Source organism: Neopsephotus bourkii, unplaced genomic scaffold (assembly GCF_033783945.1).
Source record: "Neopsephotus bourkii isolate Nb327-2 ecotype Australia unplaced genomic scaffold, CSIRO-AGI_Nbou_v1 NB_947, whole genome shotgun sequence".
Lineage (NCBI taxonomy): Eukaryota > Metazoa > Chordata > Aves > Psittaciformes > Psittacidae > Neopsephotus > Neopsephotus bourkii.
In genome coordinates, this window is record NW_026901441.1 from 462886 (window position 1) to 488373 (window position 25488).

At 38.1% G+C, this 25488-nt stretch overlaps 1 protein-coding gene across 2 annotated transcripts in view; it reads right to left on the reverse strand.

The window, feature by feature from the left end:
- The window catches only part of KCNQ5 (potassium voltage-gated channel subfamily Q member 5), a 277209-nt gene that overhangs the window by 81389 nt on the left and 170332 nt on the right, over window positions 1-25488 (reverse strand). For both annotated transcript variants that reach the window (XM_061358524.1, XM_061358525.1), the window contains exon 2: window positions 4967-5057. In XM_061358524.1, the coding sequence (XP_061214508.1) occupies window positions 4967-5057 (91 nt within the window). The remainder of the gene's footprint in view (window positions 1-4966; window positions 5058-25488) is intronic.

Consider the following 25488-nt stretch of genomic DNA (forward strand, 5'->3'; position numbering starts at 1 on the left):
TTAGGTTTCAGAAAAGTGCAACCAGTTCTTACATTTCTAATGGGAAGTCTGCTGTGTTTGCATACAGATTCTCAAGCAGTTGTGATAAGATGTGGTCCAAATTTTTATAATATCAGTCAGCTCTGATTTGATGAAATCAGTATACAGAATAGGAGAGTATAAATTTAATCGATGAAGGCATGAAATTATTTATTTTAATAGGGTAAAAACATTTTCTTTCAAAGCTAACAGGTCATTTATTATGACATGCTTGAATTGTTCTATGCTCATGTTATTACCTTATTATAATATTAGTGTATGTGGATCTAAACAAGACTGAAAACATGAAGTCTTTGACCTTATCAACATTACATTTCCCTCTCTTATTCTGTCTTTGATAACATCAGTGTTGCACATCTAACGGAAGTAATTTTTCAGAGATTACTATGCAGAAATTTTGAAATTTCAAAGCCATCCTTTGATTTTGGAGGAAAAAAACATTGGAAATTAGTATTTCCTTAAAAATACTAATCCTAAGTTTTGACAAGCTCTAACAAACTTGAAAGTCACAGATTTTTTTGGCTCAGGGGTCAGTTTATCTGACAGGAGTCAATGAAAGTGCATTGTTAGAAATGTATCTATAATTGAAATCTCTCAAGATCATTCAGTTTTTCCTTGTTATCTGGTACTGGAAAGCCACCCATCCAGTTCTCTGCTCAGGTCTGGTGGTCTTTTATCCAAGCATTGCAAGAGGACTCAAGTTCTGGGACAAGAAACTGAAAAAATGCTGCTTTTCTGAATGGAGCTCTACCCATCTCCTTTTTTAATATCCACTCTGCCCAGCTTTAAAATTTTGTAGCAGATTTGTATGATTACATAGCTGTGCATGGATACACTCCCCTAGAGCAGAGACAAACTGACTATATGCTTGCCTGCTATGAGGCAGCTATAGCCTATGTTTTTTAATCAATGTTCATCCTCTTTCTATGTTTCTTTTATGGGAAAACGTTAAAACAGAAAAATCTTAGGAAGATCTTAATTGCTAGAAGCACTTACTAGACTTTCCTTTTGAATTCATATAAGTGACCACAGTACATGTAGAAGCTAGCTTCATCGACTGCACTCTTTCTGCTTTTATGTCTTTGGGAGCTATTTCTGCCTGAAGAATGTGTTCCTAGAGTACATTTTCAGGGGCCCTTATCCTACAGAACTGGGTGCAGCTTTTTTTTTTTCAGAGAAAAACACAAACCAGATCTGACAAAACCAGTCCCACAGAAATTCACGCGTTCTGCAATTTTTCCACCTTGATTAAATATTAAAATTATGGAAAAATGGAATGTTTTGTCACTTCAAATAATAATGACGTTTCATTCCTACAGGCTCAACTTTACTTTTAAGCCAAAAATTCTAGAATGCTCAAATACTCAAATAACATTTTATGCCAGGTCAAATGAAGCATTTAATGTGATCAAACTTTTTTTGGACTTCTTGATTTGCCAAATCTTTGTGGGTCAACTCAAATGATTTCATTTATTTTCTTGAATTGACAGCAAACAAACAGAAGTGAACTGGTTATTCACATAGCTTTAGTTGAAAATGATCTTAAAATAGAGAGGGTTTGGTCATGAGAGTGAACGACCTCCAGTTCCAGATATATTCCTTCTTGGCTATCTTCCCCAAAAGATTTGATTTTGCCTTCCCAGCCCAAGTTTTACTTCCCTTATGTTTATTATTTGATAAAGTGCCAGCAAATGTATTTGTAGGAGATCAGCAATACACCAAAGATTATTTTCTTGCTGTGTTAGTTGGATTCTTAAGCTGCTTGTGGTTTTTTTGATGTTGAAGTAGATTTTATTCTACTGTCTGTCTGGGATATATCACTGCTACAACTCTGGTGCCAGAAGCTGTGTGCACAGAGGAGGCTAAAACATAATTATCACTGTAGGTATAAGGAGTTTTATCTGATGCTCTCCCCCGGTTAGGCTTATTATTTCTGGACATAGATCTAACCAAGTTAATTACTGTTTTAACAATCCAACATTACTGCATGTAACATGCACTTAACTTATCTGCAGGACTTTAATTTCAAGCATAAAAATCAAATACTAAATGTGCTGCCCTTGACAGGCCCCCTGATAAGTGGAAGATGCCTAGGAACACAGTAGTACTTGTGCGGATGCCGGAGCTAAAGCCCTGGCTGTGTACAGCACAACACAGCACGGCAGGTTCATGTGGCCTGTAAGAGTAGAGCTCAGGCGTTTCTGCAGTCCAGATGAGTCTATTAACCTCTGCTGAAGCTCAGAAACGCTCAGCTAATACTGTTTTCCTAAGCAATTACTTACTTTGAGCTATCACACACTGCTGTATGTTTCTGAGAGAGTATTCAGGATGCAGTGATTAGGAGATATGTTTTCTGCTCCCTTTTAAGGCAAGGCTGGGGGAGATAAATGGAATTGACTGATCACAGAACAGTAATCGCCAATCCTCTGACCTTCTGAGAAGAAGGGAAAGGTTTGCTCATCTCATCTACACTTCTCTCTTTAACCTCCCTGTGTAGCTGTGAATAACTGCACTATGTCAAAAGCCACAGGTACCAGCACAGGCAGAAGCTCAGGTATTAAGCTGAAGGAACATGACATTAGCTTTTAGCCAATTAACATGGCTGTAGGGGGGACCATCTGAAATAATCCTGCAAAGCAAACAGTTAACAGAAACCCAGCAGGCAGCATTATGGATTGGCATACTTGCATGGTACTTCACTAGCGAATAAACATATATATTCCATCTCAGGCATGAAGTAAAACAGTACTAAACCAGATCTCTGATAGTTAATGCAACTTTATTTTTTTTTTTTTTTTACTAAATGACACATTTGTAAGAGCTGTGTGAATCACTGCAAGGAAAAGGTTGCGCAAGCTCTAGTGACTGCAGTTATGTATTGGCACAGTCAAAACAACTGCTCCTGAGTTAACATAGAAATGTATTTTTCTCTTGGTTTGTGGTTGCAAAAGACTGCTTTGATAACATTGCTAGTATCAGATAATGATTCAATATGCAGAGGAGTAAATCATGCATCAGCAAACTGGAATAAACCAGTCAGCTTTAGCCTGCTTCTGGAACTTCACACTTTGCTGTGTTTATATTTTTCTCCATTAGAGACCCACAGCAGGAGCCGTAAAATTCGTCATCACAGATTTATTCCTGCCAAGGGTTTGCTGAACCCACTAGGCTATAGCATAGAAATGTTGGACCGGGCTAGTATTGATACTTCACAGATTAAACATCCATCCTCTTCCTCCTCAAGGCTATTTCTGTGTTCAGAAGATGGCACAGGATGTACAGTCAGAACTCTTAAGATGGAAAAAGTCCATCTTTGAAGCTGCAGCAACAGAAAGCACCAGTTTCCCAAGCAACTCTTCTTCAGTGATGGACATCTCAACAAGGATTGGTGTATCAGCTAGAAGAGCTCACCTCTGCCCGATGGTGGGAGCAAACCCAGGACTCGTTCACATTCAGGCTCCTGGGAGAGCCATGGCAAAGCACAGAGAATGTGTTTATCAGCCAGCTGAGAAATCAACAGTGGTAAGCGTACCAACACAATCAGCAAATATGTGGCTCATGGGAAATGCATAGATTATGGCAGAACAAATGGTGTTTCTACAACCACTTAGCATAAGTATACAGGGAAACAGATTACTTGTCACAAAAGCACCTGCTACTAGAAAGAGGGTACTTTCAGACTAATAAAATTTTCCTGTTTTCTATACCAGAAAATCTTAGCAATTAGTGTAGTAATTGCAATATTATAGCTAGCAGCAGAACATTCAAACAAACTTCCACTTGCAAACTGTTGTTCAGATATATAAACAATGGGACTAGATATGAGTGTAGGATTAAATCTGATCACTTTTAACTGGTTTAATGCCACCTGATCTTTTCTCCAGAAAAAGAAAAAACACTAACTAGTATGGCTACAGAAGCAAAATACCACATTTAGCACTGCTCTCCTAATTAGTCCTGCTACAAAATCATCAGATGGAGCAAAATATCACACATCTGCACCTAGCCAGCTCTGGATGTTTAGTTCAAATATCTTGATGCAATGGCACACTGTGCTGTAGAGATATAGCATAAACCATAATTACGCTTATTGGCCTGCTCATGCCATAATTAATTAGGGAGCTGTTCTGAAGACCAGAGCTTTTGGATATAGATGGTGATGATAACTAATATGTTGGTATTTGTCAACAGTTGCTTCACCCCAGGCACTACCTAACGAGCCACGGTCTGCTGTATACCTGGGACTGAAATAACCAGGGTAACCCTGGATATATAGTGACATTTTAATGATCACTACTGCCTATCCTCAGGCCATCACTTGCAGAACTAAATGGCCCATCAAGAAACAGATGAATAAAGTGGCGTCCATATAACGTACGAAAAACGTTAAGCACTTTAAGGGATTAAATTCATTTACATCTACCTCAGGAGGGAAAAAGGAGATACAAACAAAATACAAAATCATGTGTTATGAAGAAATACTGAAACTACCACATCCTACTGCTGCAACTGCTACTAAAATGTTAGTACCTACCAATAGCTAGCAGAAATTGGTATCTAAGATACCAAAATTATTTCCTATTTTAAGTATAAGTGCCTCTTACTACATACTGACTTTATAAATGGCAGCAGCAGTATCAAAGGTCTTTCATGCTCAGTCACTGCCAAACTGCAGTAGAAAAACTATCGGTTATAAACTACAGCAATTCTCAAGCAAAGAAGGGGATGCAAGACAGCATTAACACTGTTTTTTAAAAAAAAGATGGTGGAATCCTCTATTTTATTAGTTTTTCATCATTCTGATGAAAATCCTGATTTCTTAAAGAATTCAGGAACTATACTATTTTCTCCATGGTGAGGGAGGAGAGGATTTGAGTCGATATAAAAGTATCTATAAAACTATCTTGTATTTAGAAGTTCCACTTACCAAAATGAAGAGACAACCAGAGGCAAGTTTTGTGTGTTCAGGAATAGTAGAAAACACGGACAAAATCAAGCAACCAAACACAAGGAGAAAACTGAAAAAGAAAGAATATTAATAATTAATATTTTTCAGAACCCTGACCCAGTGTCCATATTGATCCTACTTCACCATTAGTAGAAGGCTATCAATGAACAGTCTTCATTAATAGAAAGGGATTCAACCACTAGTTGGTTCATTAAAGACATTAGAACAACCTATTACTAAAGCCACATGCTTCTGAGCAGCACTTGTAGAATTAATGGAAACATGCACAAGACAAAAAGATTTTCTGGGAGAAATGATGCAATATATGCAGATACTACTTTTGGTATCACAATCCTTTATGCAGTCCAGATATAATTAGTGGCTTTGAAGAAAGCTAACCAATAGGAGAGTCCTCTCCTGAGTCTGAAAAATCATTTCTTCTACAACTGACCACAAATATCCTGCTGTTTGAGCTTATTGAAGAGATAAGATACATACTGAACCTAATTGCCCATCTGAAACAACTTCTTTCTGAGCAACAGACTTCATGTACAAACTATCACAATCTGAGAGGTAGCTCACTTGTGTCATCACTGCCCCAAATGAACAGGATCCGTTCTGGGAACAAATTTAATACCGTACAATCCATTAGAAGAAGTTAAAACAGGGGAGTGAATGAAGAAAGTCTTACACAAGTCATGCTACTACAATTGGGAAAACATGACCACAGTTTTGAGCTTGCATGAGCTTGCATGTTTTGTGTACTGACAAATACACCCAGGCAAAATAAATCACCAATGTGCTGCTAAATCTATTTACAAGGAAGATCAAACACTCAATATCACTGTAAAAATTCTTGCATGTCCCATGTCTGATCCTTACAGCATACAGCACATGTGGTATTTGCAGACATAAGCCTGCAGAGCTTTGAGGCCTTCAATATGGATGATAACAAATATCCTTTCTTATTGTTCTGCTTTACCATTAATAATGCAATTGTACTGGTGAAACCATCTATGAATTGGATCAGAAAAGAAGTACATTTCACCCATAACACCATGAATCAGCAGCCAGACAGCACACTGAAGGAGTACAAGGCAGTGCATGTTCTGTATTTTAAATTCTTGTACTAGATTTTGCAAGCAGTAGTAATTGATTCTATCAATGTTTTGCTAATTTTCTTTCTTGGAACAAGACAAGTGAAATGCTTGTCAGTTATGCTGGGCAATGAGTCAACCAAAAAAGGGCAGGCCTTTGGCTTCTGTCTGACTTGCTGGGACTCTTATTAGCAGATGCCTTAACACAACATGAATAGGTACTGTAATTAATGCAGATAAATATCTTTAAGACAGTGAAAATGGCTCCTTCCTGGTGCAGAAAGGACTCAAATCTCTTCCAAGAACAAAGGGAAAAGCATAGAAATTACTGATGTATATAGAAGGTGCACATGCTCTTCCACATGATGTTTCCTTTAACCAGCACAATAATTCTGAAGACACAGCAGCTCTTCAGAAGAGTATCAGGAAGTGTATGTGTGTTTTTCTGGTGGCCAAGTTGAACATCTCAGCAGTGTGCTCTTGTACACTAGTATGCTGAGCTGTACTAGCAAGAATTTACCCAGCAGGTTGAGGGAAGTGAGTATTTCCCACTGTTGGGCATCTGAAAAACCACATCTGGAGTGTTGTACCCAGTTTGAGGCTTCCCAGCATGGAAGAGAGATGGACAGACTGCAGCAAGTGCAGTGGAGGGCCACAAAGATGGTTGGGGCTGCAGCTCATGACATACAACAGCAGATCTGGGTTTGTCCAGCTTCGCAAAAGGGATGGTGAGACCTCTGACTGTTGTCCTCAGCTATCTAATTCTGTTTATGAAGAAGGCATAGAGGACACATTTTGCAGGGAAGAAAGCTATGACTACCTATAAGGGGAAAAAAATCAGTGTGAATGTAGTTCAGTACCAGAACAAGTTGCCCAGGGAGGCTGTGTGTACTGGGTTTGGGTGGCAGGGTTTTGGTAGCAGGGGGTGCTACAGGGGGTGACCTTTTGTGAGAAGTTGCTGGAAGCTTCCCCTGTGTCTGGTAGAGCCAATTCCATCCAGCTCCAAGTCGTAACCAGCGCTGCCCAAGGCTGAGCCCATCAGTGACAGTGGCAGTGCCTCTGGGATAACATAGGAAAGAGGAGAGGGAAGTTGGAGGGACAAGAAGGAAGGGGGGTCCCTATACCAGGGCAGAGGGATGCCCAAAGGAGGCTGTAATGCCATGTGAAGCCTGTGCTGAAGTTTTTGGCAGCACCTGTGGCTTCATGGAGGGAGGAGCCCACAGTGGAGCAGGTTTGCTGCAGGACTTGTGATCCCATGGGAGATCAATTCTGAAGCAGTCTGTTCCTGCAGGACTGCGCCCATAGAAGGGACCTACACTGGAGTAGAGGAAGGTGTGAGGAGTCCTCCCCTGAGGAGGAAGAAGTGGCAGAGACAACATGTGATGAACTGATCACAATTCCCGTCCCCCTGTGCCACTGCGAGGGAGGAGAGGAGTAAAGTTAAGCCGATGATAAAGGAAGCAGTGGGGTGATGGTGTTTTGAGATTTGTGTTTATTTTCTCATTAACCTACTCTGAGTTGATTGGTAATAAACTAAATTAATTTTTCCAAAGTCAAGTCTGTTTTGCCCATCATGGTAGTTGGTGAGCTATCTCTCCATGTCCTTATCCCAACCTACGAGCTTTCATTATGTTTTCTCTCCCCTGTTCAGGTGAGGAGGGGAGTGATACAGCAGCTTTGGTGGGCACCTGGCATCCAGCCAGGGTCAGGTCACCACACTGTGCAATCTGTGTTCAAATCTCTGAAATCTCTGAAATTTCACAGCTTGGCTGGAAAAGGCCCTGGTCTGACTATGAAGTGAGCAATTAAGGAGCTAAAATTACTCTTTCCATTGTAACATATGGACTTTCCATAGTACTGTAATATAGTAGTGCTGCAATATATCCAGTACATTAGATAAAAATAAAAGCCCATTCCTTCAGAATTCCTAGTAGAAAATCTGATGTGCAACGTAGTAAGATACTGGAGGCACATTTTGTAGCACTATCACTTCACTGCCAGGGAGAAATTCTACTCTGAAAATCAAACCTGGAAGGATTCTGCCTATAAGCTCTACCGAGAAGTGTAAGTAAAAACAGTATCCAGGAGGGTAAAGGGTGTCTCTGACACATACCATTGCATGTCTACCTTCTAGACTAAGGAAAGATTAAGATCAGCATATATATGCTTAAAGACTTCATAAAAGACTCATTCAAATGACAAAAATCCACCTTGTGAGTAATTTTGCTCCCCTTCATCCCCACTCTTTTTAAAATAGGAAAATCTACCAGAACATTACTGGTAGTTTCAGCTGCCACAGTCTTCAGATACAATCCCCTATAATTACATCCTACTGACATGGGCATAAATGTGGCTTGTCCTCATTAAAGCTTGCACGGAGGGCAAAATAAAATGAAGAAGTGACTAAGAATTTACAGTAAAAAGATGCAATTTCTTTTGCTGAATTTCTTTAGCCCTGAATCAGTTAAAATTACATTTTCTTACTTCCTTTGTGTTTAGGTATTAAAAATTGCTCTTGTTTAGTTGTATTCCAGTAATACCAACTAAAGTGGAGTCTACACACAGTACAAGTTTTCACTTGGACGAGATCTCTTATGGCACTATTACAGAAAACAGACACAGGAGGAAAAAAGCAAGCTTGTTGTTCCCATATCATAGATGGAGACCACGTCATAGAAAAGGTAAGGGACTTGACTAAGCCTAAACAGAAAGTCTTTATGTGTGGAATAAACCTGAACCTTTTAAGTCCCAGCCCACTCCTGCAGTCACAAAACCATCCTCCACTCATCCGCCACTTGTTTTTCCATAGTTTTTCAAACTGTGATTTAGAAGATCACTGTGGGCACAGTGTTAATTCACGATAGATGGGAAAAGTGACTCAGGACAGGGAATCAGTACAGTTAAGCTGTGTATTAATCAAAATAAATGTAAATATTCAGGAAAGCCAGGTGCACTTTAGATTAGCACCTGGTAAACATAGTTCTGCAGATTTTCCATGAAAAGCAGAAACAATCTTCACAGCATACATAAGAAAAGTCTTGGAAAGATATTTTTCCAAACCTCTATAACCTTTTATACTCAGTTTTTCCAGAAATTCTAAAAGGAATGAAGCATTGTTATTATTAAAGAAGGAAAGAAAAATACTTGCATTTATCCACTTACACATTCAAGTCTTGCTCCTTTATCCCTCATTCTTCCCTCCAACATGGAACACTTTTTTTTACTGCCATTCAGCATATTATGTCTAAAATTAGACTGTAAGCACTTTGGGGGAGGACATAAACCCAGTCCTATTAGCCTTACAAAACTAGATGCATACTTCTACGTGCTCTAAAACATAATAGTAGGAACAAAATTAAAAAGATTAAGTGTTTTGGGGTATTTTCTGTAGTTTATTTACACTGTAGTGCTTTCCTTCAAAGTAAACCAATAGTCAGGATTTGGTTTCTATCGTTTATAATGTAAACTGCTTACTCAGGCCAAGTACTTCTCTTTTTCCCCAGCTAGAAGTGAAGGCATGAAGGATGCAGCAACACCTTTCACCTGGCTAGACGTTAAACAAGGATCTGTCCAGCAAAAATAAATAAGGTTCAAACCCTGTTGTGTCAAAGTGCATAAGCTGTTTCCTATCATGAACTATTTCTCCAGTGACAGATGAAGTGTAGAGGGTTACATTAAGCCTTGGGTAGTCATTTTATAACCCTCAGTAGAGGAAAAAAGTATTTTCCAATGCCATCATTTGAACTGTGTGTTATGATGACATGCTAGACAAGAGGATGTTGCTATAGGTAGTGAGTAGTAGAAAGCAAAACACAGAGCAATTATATTTGGCCTCTAGTGGTTCAATCTGGATCATATATTTGTTCAGGCTGAAAAAACAGATTGTCTTTCCTCATGCATTCAGTATAAGACAGTAAAACATATGCCGTAGGCAGCAACTTCCCATAAAATCATTCAAGCACTGCCATAGTATTGCATTTTATCAAAAGCAGCAACTTCCATTTTGTTTCAGCAGTAATCAGTTTTGATGCAGATCCTTTCATCTTATTCCCCTGCTTCTGAAAGTATACACTAATTGGAGAATAGCCAATTTATGAAAGATAATATAACTCAGAAGCTTTGATATTTATTCAATCCACCTCTCATAAATTTTTCTTACTGGTTAATTAGGAACCACCAATTCTCCATTTATTTAATTTTCAACATAATTTTACTACAGTTTGTGATTTGAGTGCTGTTCATATGGAAGAGGGTGTTCAGCTTAAAGCAATTGTTAAAACATTACTCAGGGAATATTGTAAGCACAAAAAGTACACTCAGGGAAGATCTTTAAAAGGCATTTAGCTATGTTATTTACAGCTAGAATTAAAATAATCAAGTTAAACCTCTGAAAAGAGTTTTTTGACCTCTTCTGTACATAATAAAAGTGTATAATTGTTAAAATGACATAATTAAATGATTAGACCACCAGAGTTATGTTCCAGTATTGAGGTCTGATTTAATCCCCATAAATTTAAGCACGTTCAGGATTTTGACCAAAACTGTTTGCAAACCATTGGCAGTGCCATTATCCTGGATTTTGTATGGAAGGCAGAAAATGCTTGAAAGCTTTTGCTAACCTTAGCTACAATGGAAAAGTAGATTACTTTTCCCTTTGGTCAAAAGTCAAAACTAATGCAAGTTTCTTGCAAACTTAGGGAAAGTTGTTTGCATTGATGAGGTCTAAGTCTACAAAGAAGCTAACAGAGCCCCTCCAGAAATAATTTCTTCCACAGCCAGGAGCAGTGCCCATGTTTTCGTAACAGTGACCAGGATCTTGCTGAACTGAGTACACACGTACCAACTTTAAATGACTTTTAAATTCTTGAATGCATAAAATCAGTGTGAGGCATTAGAAAAATAAATGTGCTGAAGATTATACTGGATGTCTAGAAACAACAGATCCATTACAAGTATAGGTAAGTGGATACCCAGTAAAAACCCTATAAAGAAAGGAAGGACAGCTGGTGTACTAGGTTGCATCCCAGAGCATATGTGCATGCTCAAGACAGGAAGGCAGCAGAAACCTGGCAGCTCTTGTTAGCCTCAGTACACTTCTGGTGTCCCTGAGCAGACAGTTCTTGGAGGTGGGTGGAAATACCCTCTCTGATAGGATATGGGAAGACAAATACCAAAGCAGTTTCTAGCTTCAGGAAGAACTGAAAGTGAAAATGATAGCTAGTGCAGGAGTGAGGAGGACATTTATGCAGGTCCTGTGGTATCTCCCTTAAAAGTAATCTTTTCAACATTCCTATAAAACAGATAATGCACTGCTGACATGGTGGAAAAGAAAACAGTTTAACAGTTTTGATAGTGCAAGCCATGTGGATTAAATTTTCCATCATTTATAGTTTCAATGTGACTTGTTTATGCAAGAAAATGAGATATGACAAAGGTTATTACAATTTGTTAAATATGTTTGACAAAAGCCGCATGGAGAATAAGCGCTCTCCCATAGAAAAAGCTCATAAATTTCTCCTGTAGGCTTTCCTTAAAATGACTTGCACTTCAAGGTTTTCTTCAAGTGGAAGAGTGTAACATGTTAAGGGCTGGACACCAGTCTGCCTTCTACCCAGAAATAACACAACTCCGTCTATGGAGACGTGGAATATGAAGACCTCATTGTCTTAAAATGTGAAAATAAAGTGGATAGGAAACTTTAAAAGCAATTTTTGAGATTAAAAAAAAACAACAAACCAAAACCAGACTGCAGCAAACCCAGATTTTTATATACTTTTTCTTTAAAATAATTGTTACCTTTTTTAGAAATATACAAATTTGAACGGGATTTCATGTCTGAAATTTTCCAAGAACCAAACTTGCTGGTGAAGCAATTTGCTAAGAAAGATGAATTTTGTCAGGCTCTGATGCATAAATTTTATTCAAACAATATTTTATTTTCCATTCCCCTATGTGATATTTATGTATCTTTATTGAAGTATGAAAGAGTTCAAGTACACAGCGTAAAAAAGAGTGTTGTCAACCTAAATTGACCTTTCCTGTCATATTTTTAAGGAGTCATATTTTTAGCAGTGTCTGCTAAGTAATTGTATATGGCTTATACTGACAAAGTAACAAAAAGGCTATTACGAGAGATGTAATCAAAACCAAGCAAATGAAATAGCTCAGATACCTATAGGACACCAATGAAAGTGTCATTAAATGCACATTTGATAATCCATTTCATCATAGACAAAAAGTAAAACATTAAGGTAAATTTCTCAAGGGATCTATAAAACAGGCATCACTCTTCCTTGAGCAAGCACATCAGCTTAAAAGATACAAAAAGAAAACAAGAGATGCTAAATGCTATTAAGTCTCACATTTTACCAGAATACTGGATAAGACAGTAAGCCATCCTTTAATATACATATATAGATATATATTATTTTTTTTTAATGGATAAAGGTACTTTCAGTGGCAACATCAGGGTTTTGATGTCTATTGTACCACACCATGATAACACCCTGTGATGGCTGTGGGAGGAATGGTACAAAATGATTAAAAATGACTAACAGCAGTTGATCTGCTCACTTTATGATGCTTTCATTCAGCATATTGATTAAGACTGGAATGATTTATTACCTTTTTAATATACTGAAATATAGAATAACATTTTTAAACACTCCAGTCAGGAGAATGAGGATGAAAGAGCGAGTCTGTCCTGAACAAAATCATATGTTCATGGCAGAACTTCCAAAAATAGTAAGCATAGCACAGTATTTAAAAGTCCAGCCTACCTTATAGCCTCAGGACCCCTCACAGCTACTACAGAAATCTAAGCAGCCACAAATGCCGGGGCTCATTAAACTTGGCAGAATAATGTCATAATGGCACCAAGAAAAAAAAGCTTTTCAGAAGTTTTTTTTCAATGTACCAAGATCTAGATCTTCTTTCTCTCAAGTAATTTATCCTATTAACTAACAGCTGGATTTCAGTCTTTACTGAAACCTTACAGTTGTCTTCAGCAGAAGTATGGCTTATGTTGGGAATTATGAGATGAGTCATAAATATCACCAGAGCAAAAAAGGCCTGTTAATTTCCTACAGTTTTCTCCCAGTAGTAAACAAGGATATAAATGGAACACAGAATATTTTTCCAACATAATGCATTGTTAGTATTAAACTTACTTCTAAGGATCAATCACCGCACTTTAGTTAGAGGGTGTTCAGTTTTATACCACACCATTAGTCTTGTCTTTCTTAATCTAAATAAGTTCTGTGCTTTCTGGAATCTGAAGTGCCCTTTCTTGTTGTTAGGCAGCAGTCCTAACAGACCAGGACCTGATGGCAGAAGCATGTGAGATTGCAAAAGAAGAATCCCATCTTAAAGGGTTCAAATGACAATGAGAATTTCCTGGATTTAATGTATATATAGCAACACTTATCTCCTTTCTCCATGGGGTTCTATGCTCATCCATATGATATCAATATGAAAGCAGCACAAAGTCTCAAAAATGGGGGAAAGTGGGGTGTTTACCTATTTCCTTGTATGCTTTAATGTTCTTACTGGCTAAAAGCAAGTGCTTTGTCAAGCACTAGGCCTTCCTGAGGTGGGTACAACAAGCAGCTTGTGGCTTTGTATCACACTGCTTTGAGAACAGAACTGCTCTTTCAGTGACCTAAAGCAACACTTTTCAAAATGTGGCTTTATTCTGTCTGAGTCTCTCCAATCAGAGCCCAAAGTGACTCATTTTCCTCTATTTTTCAGGGTCTTTTATCTCGTAATCACTGCAGTTGGAAAGAGGGCTATGTAATTTCTTCTGTGCATCAAACAAGATTTTCTGCAGTCCCTACGACTACTGCTGCTAAGCACTCCAGCAGTGGCTGCACACAGCATCGTGTGCTTGCAGCAGGACGTGCCACTCCTGGGATGTTTCTGAGGAAGTCGGCTGCTGCTCACGTCTGGCTTCTGTGTGCCAAAGGTATGCTTATGCATTGCTTTGGCAATAATAATATTTCTGTTTCGATAATGAGTTATTTTATTAAATACCGAGTTGCAGAGGTACTGGAACAACTATTATGCTTATGTGAATGTTAAATACACAAAGTGATCACTTATTTTCCATGAGGGGAAAAACTTGACCTTTGAGCTTCTTAAAAACATTAAAGCTGCTGCTTGTCTGTTTGAGACAGCACATGAAGGTGCTTTTACTTTCCAACGTTTTATCTTACAGTGGCTTGCACACTTTGCCAAAATCATCCTGCTTGGAAATTAGTGTTAAGCAAGTTTGCATTTTTGAGACACATTACAGGCACAGAGATAATGTTATATGAATTTCACTTTAGGACATCAGTTTCCTTTCACAGATACTGATCCTGTAGCACTTATTCAAGTGCTCTTCAGGCTGGATGGCCCTTGAGCAACCTGGTCTAGCGGAAGATGTCCCTGCCCACAGCAGGGCGGTTGGACTAGGTGGTCTTAAAAGGTTGCTTCCAACTCGAACCATTCTACGATTCTCTAATTTATGTGCACCGCCTAATCAGGGGTAACTGTGAGTATATACTTCCAAACACTGACTGTATGATTCCAGGCTGGAGAAGAAGCCCTGAGATCCTTTTGTTAACCACACAGTTGAAGTCAGTTTTCTGGAGCTTCAATATACAAAGTACTAGCCTTCAGTAGTTTCACGGTACATCCTAGTGAACAGAATTGTAATTTCTCACAACGAGGGGACGGGCACTCATGGATCTCTGCTGGAAAGAGAAAAACACCTCTCTCACTAGAGGTACAGTTAGTTGTCAGCTAAGAATGATAGCTAGCTATGCAAGTGCCAAGGGTAAATTTCTGTGTTGTACATCTATGACTCTCACCACAGCACTTTACACCCTTCAGTGTGCTCAGTCCAGACAACTCCATCATGAGAGACAGTAATGTGGTTCCCTTTATTAACAATGTGGAGCATAGATATATGGTAGGTATATTTTGGCCTCTTACAATTATATATATAAATTATATTAAATATATAAGAATAATTTTGGCCTCCTACAAAATATAGACATATTTTGGCCTCCTATAATTCATAAAGTTTCATATTAAAAACCAGTACTGGTTAGGCACCAAAGGGCTCTTGCAAATTCTAAGTCTCTTTAAAAAGTTAACTAAAACGTTAAATCAAGCGTACATGAGAACCTTATGAGAGCTGAGAATTGATCCTTAATAGGCTAGGAGTGATTTAAGTTATATATGGACCCAAACAGAGCACTCACACAGCCAGGAATCATTCTGAGTTGAGATACACCAGCTGACTGCACCTCCTTGTAGTGAGAGCAGTGTTTTTCTCCCTCCAGCAGAGATGCATGTCTGCCTGTCTCCTAATTGCTCAGGAAACTTGACAAGCAAGAGTGGATGTAGGGTGAGCCAAAAATGTTGTATATATTTATCTCTGAAAAACAAGTTCTGCTAGCTGAACCTTTTTCTTTTCATATGTTTTGTAACCTGTTATAAGCATTTATTTCTGTAGATTTAAAGAATAAATGCTGAGCAGGACTAGGCATTTTGATTTAAATGAAAAATCATTTAACAGTATCCATCCAGCCGCATGAGAGCTCAGAGATAAAAAAGTAACCCAATCAACCAATATATCAAAGCAACAGAAACATTTTCAACTTAAGAAGATCATTTAGCCAAACCTTTCTATAAAACTCTATGAAATAAACAGTTTTGCAGTATGCCCAGAGCATCACTGAGCTCCAACAATTGCAGACAAATAAATAGAAAGGGCTTAAACTGTCTGTTAAAATAATCATATAAAGCTCTAATAAAACTAAATTTATACTGGCTTATTTTACAAAGGGAATTCATAAAAATCATGGTCTAGGCCATGTCCAGCCAAGTGGTGAATATCTACAGGGAAGGAGGCTCCACAGCCTCTCTGGGCAGCCTGGTACACCACCTGACTGTGCACAGTTACAATTTTTTCTTCATACCAAGTTGCAATTATTGTATCAGAAACACTGATGTGAGGCACGAGCTTCACATTACTTTACTCCTCACAATATAATCACCACATTTCTATTTATTTTGAGTGCATCACTCAATATACCGGATTAAGAACAAGTGGGCTCGATGGTCTGGGATGGAGGGGATGATCTGCATCTTCATCCTCCTGGTGCTAATCTCTTCCAGCTATCCTTACCCCAATAACCTCACTTAGTTTGCATCTTTTTGTTGAAAACCTGTAAACCTAATATTGAAGAAGTGAGGTTAGATATCAAGGGCTTTCAACCTAAAATAGTCTTGCAGTTCTCTGTAGTATCATTACCTGGATTGCTATTTTTGGTGCAGTCTTTCTTTTGCCTGTTATTTTTCTTGCAACTCAGCTAAAATGCTGTTTTTACTACAGTGAGACATGGTTTACTTTGGATATACCTTGTCTTATTTGTTCACACTGTTACTGTTTTAAGTTTGTCAGAGGGTTTTATTTTATATTACTGAAAATGCAAACAATTCCACCAAACCTGGTTCACTGAAGTAGAAAAACAGGATACATGTTAATAATATCTTGATTACCTAAACTATTATCTTTTGCCCAGCACTGAAGATTTTCCAGCTATTAACTGGTATTTTCAGACACAGAAACTCTGAGTAGCTGTTCTGAGGGGCTGACATACTCAGGAGTCGTAGTTTGTCTGTGGAGCACTTTTGAGGCTCAAGCCAATAATTAAATGTCCAGGCACAGATTCAGACGCGCAGTATGTACCAGCAAACAGCTAAATGAAGCATCTAGAAGTTTCTTTAAATAGTTTGATTTTTCAGAATTAAAAAGAAATATAAAATTAGTAATGGAAGTCCATGAAAGTCTGCTTTGTCATGTCATGGAACAATGTTTGCAATGAAGTGCTTTGCCATTCACTGATGGATGATCACAGTGCACCAGATCAAAACCTATCCAGCCCTCGCGGCAGCGGCTGGTGGCGGATGCCAAGACAGGTAGCAAGCCGGTACCTTACCAGCAGGCTGTGGCTCAGGGGCTTCCCAAAACCTCAGGCTGTGGATGTGGACAGGCTCTCTGCTGCTATCAGGTTGCCCCACCACAGTTCTGAAGTCCATGTGTATTTTTAGTATGCATACACAACCCATGAATAATTTGCAAAGTTCAAGTATGAGCTCTACAAAGATCTATCTTTTAATTTGTTTGCCTGAACCTACTCCTTAAAAAGTGCACTGATGCCATCTCTGTGTGGCATTCTGAGGCGTAGTTAATCACCATTCTTGCTCATCTCCTCTGTTTGCATCTTGCCTTTATAAATCCTTATTATACGTGGGTACAGATTAAATCTTTTTCCAGGAATAGGGAAGAAGCAGACAGAAGTGAGCTCTAACTTCCAAATTCTAATCCAATGACCACTGAACCCAGCCCATGTCAGGCCAAGCAGGCTGGCAGAGTTAATGAATGCTGGTGTCTATTTTTTGTGACTCACAGTGGGTGATGTGTCTGGAATAATCTCTGTCTGTAGCTTCACAACCAGATTTGTTAACTGGATGCAACTTACACTTTGAGGCTGAGCTAGTCCAACGCTCTAATGCTATGTATAGTTCCTAATATTTGCACTTTGCACTACAGGGACAATAACATATTGTTATGCATAGGGCACTGCTATTTTAAAACATATTTGCATCCTGCCTGATAAGAGGACTTGGTTGGGGCAATACAACTCTATTTTAAAATTATGATTTTTCTTCTTATTCCGGTTTCTAGGTAAGCCTCAAAACAGATGCATAGAGAAAAATAAGGGCTAAAATGCAACCTTTGCAATGGCATTGCAAACTACCCAAGGGAAACAAAAGAAATCTAATGGTTTATATATTGTGAAATTTGCCCACGATTTGTAAAATAATGATACAGTGTGAGTCCTGCAACATGCATAAGAATTCTTGAGCTCATTAGTCTCTGGAAAAATCAAACTGCTGCTACCAGCTTCAGTGACTCCTGGTCTCCCTGGAGTCAGAACAAACTTGTCTTGCATACGAGAAGACTGAAGCTGGCCCGTAGGTAATTACTGCACAAATGCAAAGAGCTTGCTTTAAAAAAATTCTTCTTGTGCATGTTGAATGTATGTGAGAGATTTAAACAACTTCATAAACGTAAACTGTACTTGAGAAAACTGCAGCTGGTACAGTCCATAAAGATAAAAGAAATGTTTCCATAACATTTAATTTCAAGTTGACATTTATATAACAAAACCATGGTAAAGCTATGTTTAGCTGAAGTTGTTTGCATATTTTGCATCAGTATCACCAAAGGCTCTCTCTTCCTCACTTATATCAATACCACATTTTGGTAACCACATTTGTATAGCAGAGGCAACAGCTACCGCAAAAGGAAAACTGAACACCAGAGAATTTGTAACATTTGGATAAACAAGCCATCAATTCTGGTATTGTAACTAATCAACAACTGGATGTGTTCACTTCTGACTGAAGCGATTGCCCCGTTTTCAGTAACGGAGACAGCATATTTGTACCAAGTTCTTCAACATTTAACTGTGAAAATACCCTAAGCAGTATGATTTTAATTTGTTTGACAGAATCACACTATGTTTCTTTTGTCTCTTTCATCTTTAAAGTATCAGAAGAATTGGTCAATCTTTTAAGCTCATGCAAATTTATCCAAGTTCATTTCCTTATAAAGCAGAAGGGCATAGAAACATATTTTCAGTCCTGTTGGTTTAGTAAGGAAAGAAGCTTAACATAAGTAGATACTTTCCTGACTGCCACAGCAATACAGAGAGGGCTTATGTGAGGATTTTCTAGATGCATTACACTTGTAGGAAGACAGATGCAGAAACATGAATTACACATTTTTAGGGTGACATCCCATGATCCCATGCCTGTTAGAATGAATTTTTACTGTTGATATTAATAAGGTTAAGATTTCCTGAAAGGATATGTGGAAATCAGCCCCTTCCCACCCTTATATATATACATATATATATATATATATTTTGTAACAAATTTGGGGTTTGAGAAACATGTACTTATTGCATTAAGCCATAGCAAAGATGGGCCTTTACTGTACTCAGGGCGTGAAGACAGTGAGACTGTAGTGTACATCAGCCAGCCAAGGTCAGCTTTAAATGAGCTAGCTTGAGTTCTGACAAAGTGCAGCCAAAGAGGTGCAGAGGTTAGCTCAGGCAAGCTGCCCCATTATTCACTCAGCTTTCCAGACAGGCTGAGTAGTTCATACTTGTGCTCTAGCCTGGCACAATTACACTACTACCATTACCAGGCATAGAAACTAGCTCACAAGTGTCCACAAAAGCTCCCGCTGACTTAATCAGAGACTTTTCAGAATACAATTTGCAATACAATACCCCAAATGATTTTTTTCTGATACAGATGAATAGTGGGTTTATCTTCATCACTACTCCAACAAAGTCAACCTAAGTGAATTTAGGTAAAAAAAATAATTACAAAATGTCTTCAAGAAATACTGTGACAAAGCATGAAAATTTCAATGAAGTTAGAACTCCAGAAATGCTGTGCACCATAATAAGCAAAGCTCAGGGTTTTATACTGAGTATCAATTAGGTTACATGACATCAGTGGACTACCAAAATACAGAAGAGCTATTTCTCACTATCATTCCTTGAAAGTCTATGAATAGAAATGAATCCAAAAGAAATAAAAGATTATGCACCACACACCTTGATATTCAACAAGAAAATATCTCAGGAAGATGTTGCTTCAATGCTTCAGCCCTTCAATCAGTATTTCCACATCTTCCTTTATCCATTAGCATCCCCACTACAGTGCTTTGAATGACATCACAGGCAGCAATAAATAAAGCACAGCACTAATCAGCTTTATTTATAAAGGGAAACTGCTTTCTTAATACAGCTTTCAGCCTCTGCTGAGAAACCTCTAATAATAAGTATTTTTAATAATAAGTATGTTTGCAGATGAGGCCCAATGCTGCAAGAGAAACCTTGAAGTCAAAAGGACATGGACATGCTGCAGAATCAAGTCTGAAACCAAGAACCAGCTTTCTTTTGTGATGGCTGCAAAAACACCAGGACCCTAAGGGAACATTTTGGGAAAGTGTTTAGCTGCAAAAGATGGAAATATGTACTTCATGAGATTTTTCAGATGTTCTTGAAATTTTGCACTTTCTACAGTCCTTCAAAATCTAACTCAAGTAATATGTTAACAGTTTAATTCTTTTTGCCTCAAAAGCCATTTAGATGATTTAAAATGCACTATCATGAAAGAAAATATGGTCTGACTACAATAAGAGTGTTCACTTATATCACAAAACAAATAAGGGGTAATGTAAGCAGTGATGTATTACTGACAGTGGTTAAAACCAAGAGACTGCAACCCCTAAGAAGAGTGATTGAAATGAACTGTATAGCTTAAAATATCTTCCCACTGCTAAAAAATGCATGCTACAAAATTAACTCAAAGAAAAGGAACCAGACTTTAGACAGTAATCTTTTAGAGGCAAGCTGTGGTTTCTTGAGTGTGTCTGGAAAGCATTCCATATATAGGTGGCATGGTCTTGAAAGGAGTATCACAGGCCTGGATATGACATCAAGAACCAACACAATCCCCAGCTATTTCTAGGCCATCAAATCCGTTTTCTCCAATTAATTTTCTATCTTGCAGGCTTCTGACCAAGTTATTAACAGAGTGGGTGAGGGACTCTCGTCATAACTTGCCAGACCTGAGTGCCACCCTGAGAGGAGCTCCCAGTGAGGAGACACTCACTGCTGAGCTGGAGGTGGAGTGCAGGGAATAGCACTATATTTATGGAGACTTTCTGTGGGCTGTGAAAAAAATAACTTCATTTTTCACTTTAAAACCCTTGACAAATCAAACCACAGAAAGTCTTTAGGCCATTTTCATGTAAAGAGAGCCTTGAAAACCAAAGGAAAAAAACTAAAGGTAGTGTACTATGTGGGGTAGCACTGGTGATAATGAATTATCCGGATTACTGGCACAAAATATTAAAGAGGTTCATCTAAAAATACATAAAAAGTAGTTCAGTAAATCATTACTACGGTGCTTCTTACATAATAATGCATAACAGCAACAAACCCCAAACCAACAGTGGTTATATTCAAGCATTGCAAGTGGTAATAAAATGTTATTACACATTGCACAAGTGAAGAATATTTTTGATAGCTAGAGATGAAGAGTTATAGTTAGAGATGACTTTGGTCCCCTAAATAACAGCAAGATGAGAGTGTAGGGCTCACAACGGAAGACTGTAAAGATATTCAGCATGAACGGAGTGAGATGCTACAGTGAAGAACTTTCTGGAGCATGGATGGGTGTTGATCATAGATTTGCATTAGGATATGTAACTGTCTATTCCTGTAAAGGGGGTCAAGGGAGAAATGTAAAGATTAGATGACACTAGAACACTTGCCAATGGTCCACAGCGAAGAGATCATCCAACAAGAAATAAACAGTCAAGTGTTACTAAATCAGAGCAATAAAAGAAACAGAGGGTCAAATCAATGTCTTCTACTATTTTGTTCTTTATTGCATAATCATATTTAGCTCTTTTATTCTGTTCTAAGAAAATGAAACTAAGAGATGTTGTCTGTTACAGAATGATACTCTTCCATATGCAAAGGTTCCAGCTGTTTGGATTGTTTTTCTATGTACTGTTGACATACTGAGTGGGTATGTAATGTTGCAGACACAGACTAAGCAACAGCTTTCACTGAACTTTGGAATAAAAGTAAAGTAGTTTTAAATGACTTAAAAGTTATAAAAAGAAAAAAAGAAAAAAACATAGAAAGATGAGATAGATTGTGGAACAATAGCCTGTTAAAATAATCTAGTCTCATTTTTATAGCTACTCAAGTGCTCAAAACACAGCCAAATTTCCATGATGCTACTGACTTAGTGCTTTTGAAGACTCATGTCAACAGATTTCTCATATCTGACCAAAGACAACAAAAGTGTATCTTTTCCATGAGTTACATACAAATCCCAAGTTAACAGGGTCCAGATAAAAAGGTAATAACAACTGACAAGATTAATAAGCTACATGAGCACACACACTGCATTGGCAGCAGGTTTCCATCAGCTTGAATCCTCCAGCTTGCCCTTCATTTTTAAGCTGCATGCAGTTGTATTAAACAGATGTCAGGCACAATTTTACTGCACTAGTGGAGCCAAGCGTCCAAGCCACCCTTTGGGCTAAGCCTTCTTGAAAAGGTAGAACATATGTTGTGGTCCATATTTGTTGTTTTAGACACAGGTCAAAAGAACAGTACTGTTCAGCGACAGGTCAAAAATGCTCTCCTCTGCATACCCAGGTGACAGCATGAACCTTTTGAAATGAAGGTTTGGGAGTGGTGTGCGAGAAAATGTCTGGAAAAATAAATCTAGAAAACCTAAAGAATGTGATAAGATGGGAGTTCAACTATAACACACTTTCTCTACTTGCCTCTGAAAAAAAGCCCTAAAAAGACAAGGAACAAATGTAGTATCTGGCATTTACTAACCTTGAGAAATTATTCACAGTGAATTGCTGTCTTTTCCAGGCAGAATAATAAATACGTAATCAGCACTGCAGATAGTCTAACAACTACCACTTTCTATGAAAGCCTCTCTTCCAACCATGCACAAATGAGTGTGTGCTGCTGACCCAGCATCTCTCAGTTCCCCCTCTTCTCCAGCTTCTCAGGAGAATCTTAGGCAATCCATGCAAAATTATACACAAACAACCTTCTTCCCCATAAGCTATCTTTTAGGGACCAAAATAGAGATTTTAGCCATGCATTTAGATTTCTCTTTACTTCTCTACAGAAGTAAGAGAAAAAAGCATGTCAGTGGTTGTCTGTGGGAAAGGTGTATTTTCTTTGTGACTTCAAGAACACTTCTTCCTTTTCTCTTCTGCATAGATTATAACATTGAATTATATTATCATATTTTAATAGCATCCAATCAGCATCCAAACCCATTTACTGTCTTGCATTTTATGCACATATACCATATGTAGCAATTTCAATGGCAAATATTTACTCCTTGTTTAGCATTCGAAACACAGCACTACCTATTCCTCTCCTACAAAAGACCCTACCTAAAATAATGTAGGTTGATGGTACTCTAGAGCCTATGTATAAAATCTCATCTAGGAAGCCTTTAAACCATGGGCTGCTTAGTATCAGTAGTTACCCTACTCTCTTATTTAAAACCTAGCAGCTGCTTTGCTTCTGTGCAAGGCCAGAAATGGCCCAGGATGAACAGCTATTGACTCTGCAATAGTCACTAACACCTTCCATGACCCGGTTTAATTCCACTCAGTCTTACTCATTTGCTTATTCTCCTGTCCTGGCAGAAACTGATGCTCGCTCTTCCCTTTAGAACCTTTAAAGCCCTCTTTCCATGGAGAACCTTAGTCCTTCAGCACAGAAATCCCTTCCAGCCCTACTAGACAAGTTAGGATTTTCTCTCATTCATTGAAAATTTGACAGTAACAAAAGACAATAAGTGACAATAACAAACTATTTCCACATTCTCCATAATGCCAAATTTACAGCTAAGGACAATTCTTTACATCCTCATGCAACATGACCAAGTTTAAAGTTTCCTCCAAAAAAAAAAAGAAAGCTAGAACATACAAAGAGGAGACTCCCTGGTGAGCTGCAGAGTTATTTGCATTGTGTGAGACCCAAAACGTTGTTGCATTGGGGCACCTTTCTGACTTGTTTATTTAGCAATTTGACATCTCAGAAATTCTCAGTATTTCATATATGGTTGTTATACTACTGACACAAACCATAATTTGGTGAGTTCTAAATATACTTCTTATGATAAAGTGTAATACTTTTGCTAGGGAATATATTTTTGCTAGAGAAAAAAGGCTCTAACAATAGGCATCCTGTTCTATGCATGCAAAAATGCAGGAATCACGAACTAATCAGGTAACCTTCACTCTTTATTTGCAGCTGTTTTGCAATTTATTGCCACAAGGTAAAGTATAGTCCAGTTCAATTATTTTAAAGACATATTTTAACTGTTTTTTCTCTTCCTGTTTCAATGAAGGGTTCATCTTTAGGCAACTGCAACACAGACATCTGCAGTTTGGCTAGCTGCCTGTGGACCCCTTGAAGAACAGGTACTTTCAGGGTGATGACATATGTCCAAAATGTTTTATATCTTAAAGCAGGAATTAGGAAAATAACTATGCTGAGCATAACAGCAATGGCATGTCACAGTCACAGTGCATCTGCCCTTTGTGTCTGAAAGCTCTCAGTAGTAGCAGTATAGATGAGAGTACGTGAATAGGAGGAGCATGCAGAATACTTCCTTAGACACTGGTGCAGGAGAGGGACTTCCAGCATCAGGCCTAGTATTTTCGTATTTAATAACTGTTGATATATTTATCTTCAATAAATTTACTTATTTTCTTCCACCCCTTCTTTTAACCCCGTGCCAATGTAAAAGCATTATAGAAAAGGGTCTCTCTCAAAGTCTCACAGTCATATATATTTAGACATCTGTATTGCAAGTTTTATATGTCTGATTGTTGTTATTATTAATCATGATCTTTCACATTTGATGTAGATTTCAAATATTCTTTCTGGACATTTTTTTTGGCAGGCTGTTGCAACATGACTGAACAAAAGATACACCTTAGGGCAGAATTCTTATCTCTTCAGATTTCAATTTAGGGCTCTTCTGTATATGTTGGTGAGAGGCATGTCAGGTTCATAATTTAAACATAAGCCATCAAGATCTTGAATTATACAACTGAGATCAGAAGATACAGGCATGATCCAGATACCATGGTTAGATGGCAATATATACACAGTGAAAAGCTAACGGCATCTCAGTTACTATAAATGTGTCCCAAGTTGTTAGACATGCAAGAGTTCCTTTTAGTGCTGAAGTACCCCCACGCTAGTGCCATGCTGATGGACTAGGGTTTCTCAAATGGCACTAGATGCTTATATTTAGGTAACTTCCACCCTTGAAATATACTTTTTGGTGAACCAATTTGATCTGCAGGCTAATTGAGTATGTATAACAGGTTTGCATGGTGAGCTTACCCATCAATGTAATTCTTTTTGCTAGTGTCATACCTTAAAGTACATTCAGCCTCCAGCAACTTTACCAGAAGGCTGGAAGTCTCCTAGAGATCATGAGTCATACCTATTGATACCACACAGATATTTTAAGATATTCTAGGACATTTCAAATGTCACTAAATACTCATATTTCAGGCAACTGAACAAAGTGCTTAGAGTGTCTCCAGACAGCTACATGCATGTTAATAGAATATCTTAAACTTGTGCCAAATCTCATCCTTTTGACAATGTCGGCATTTAAACTATCCCTGTAAAATTAATACTGACTGACATACATACAACATTGAAAGAGAAAAATGAATGTCTAAAT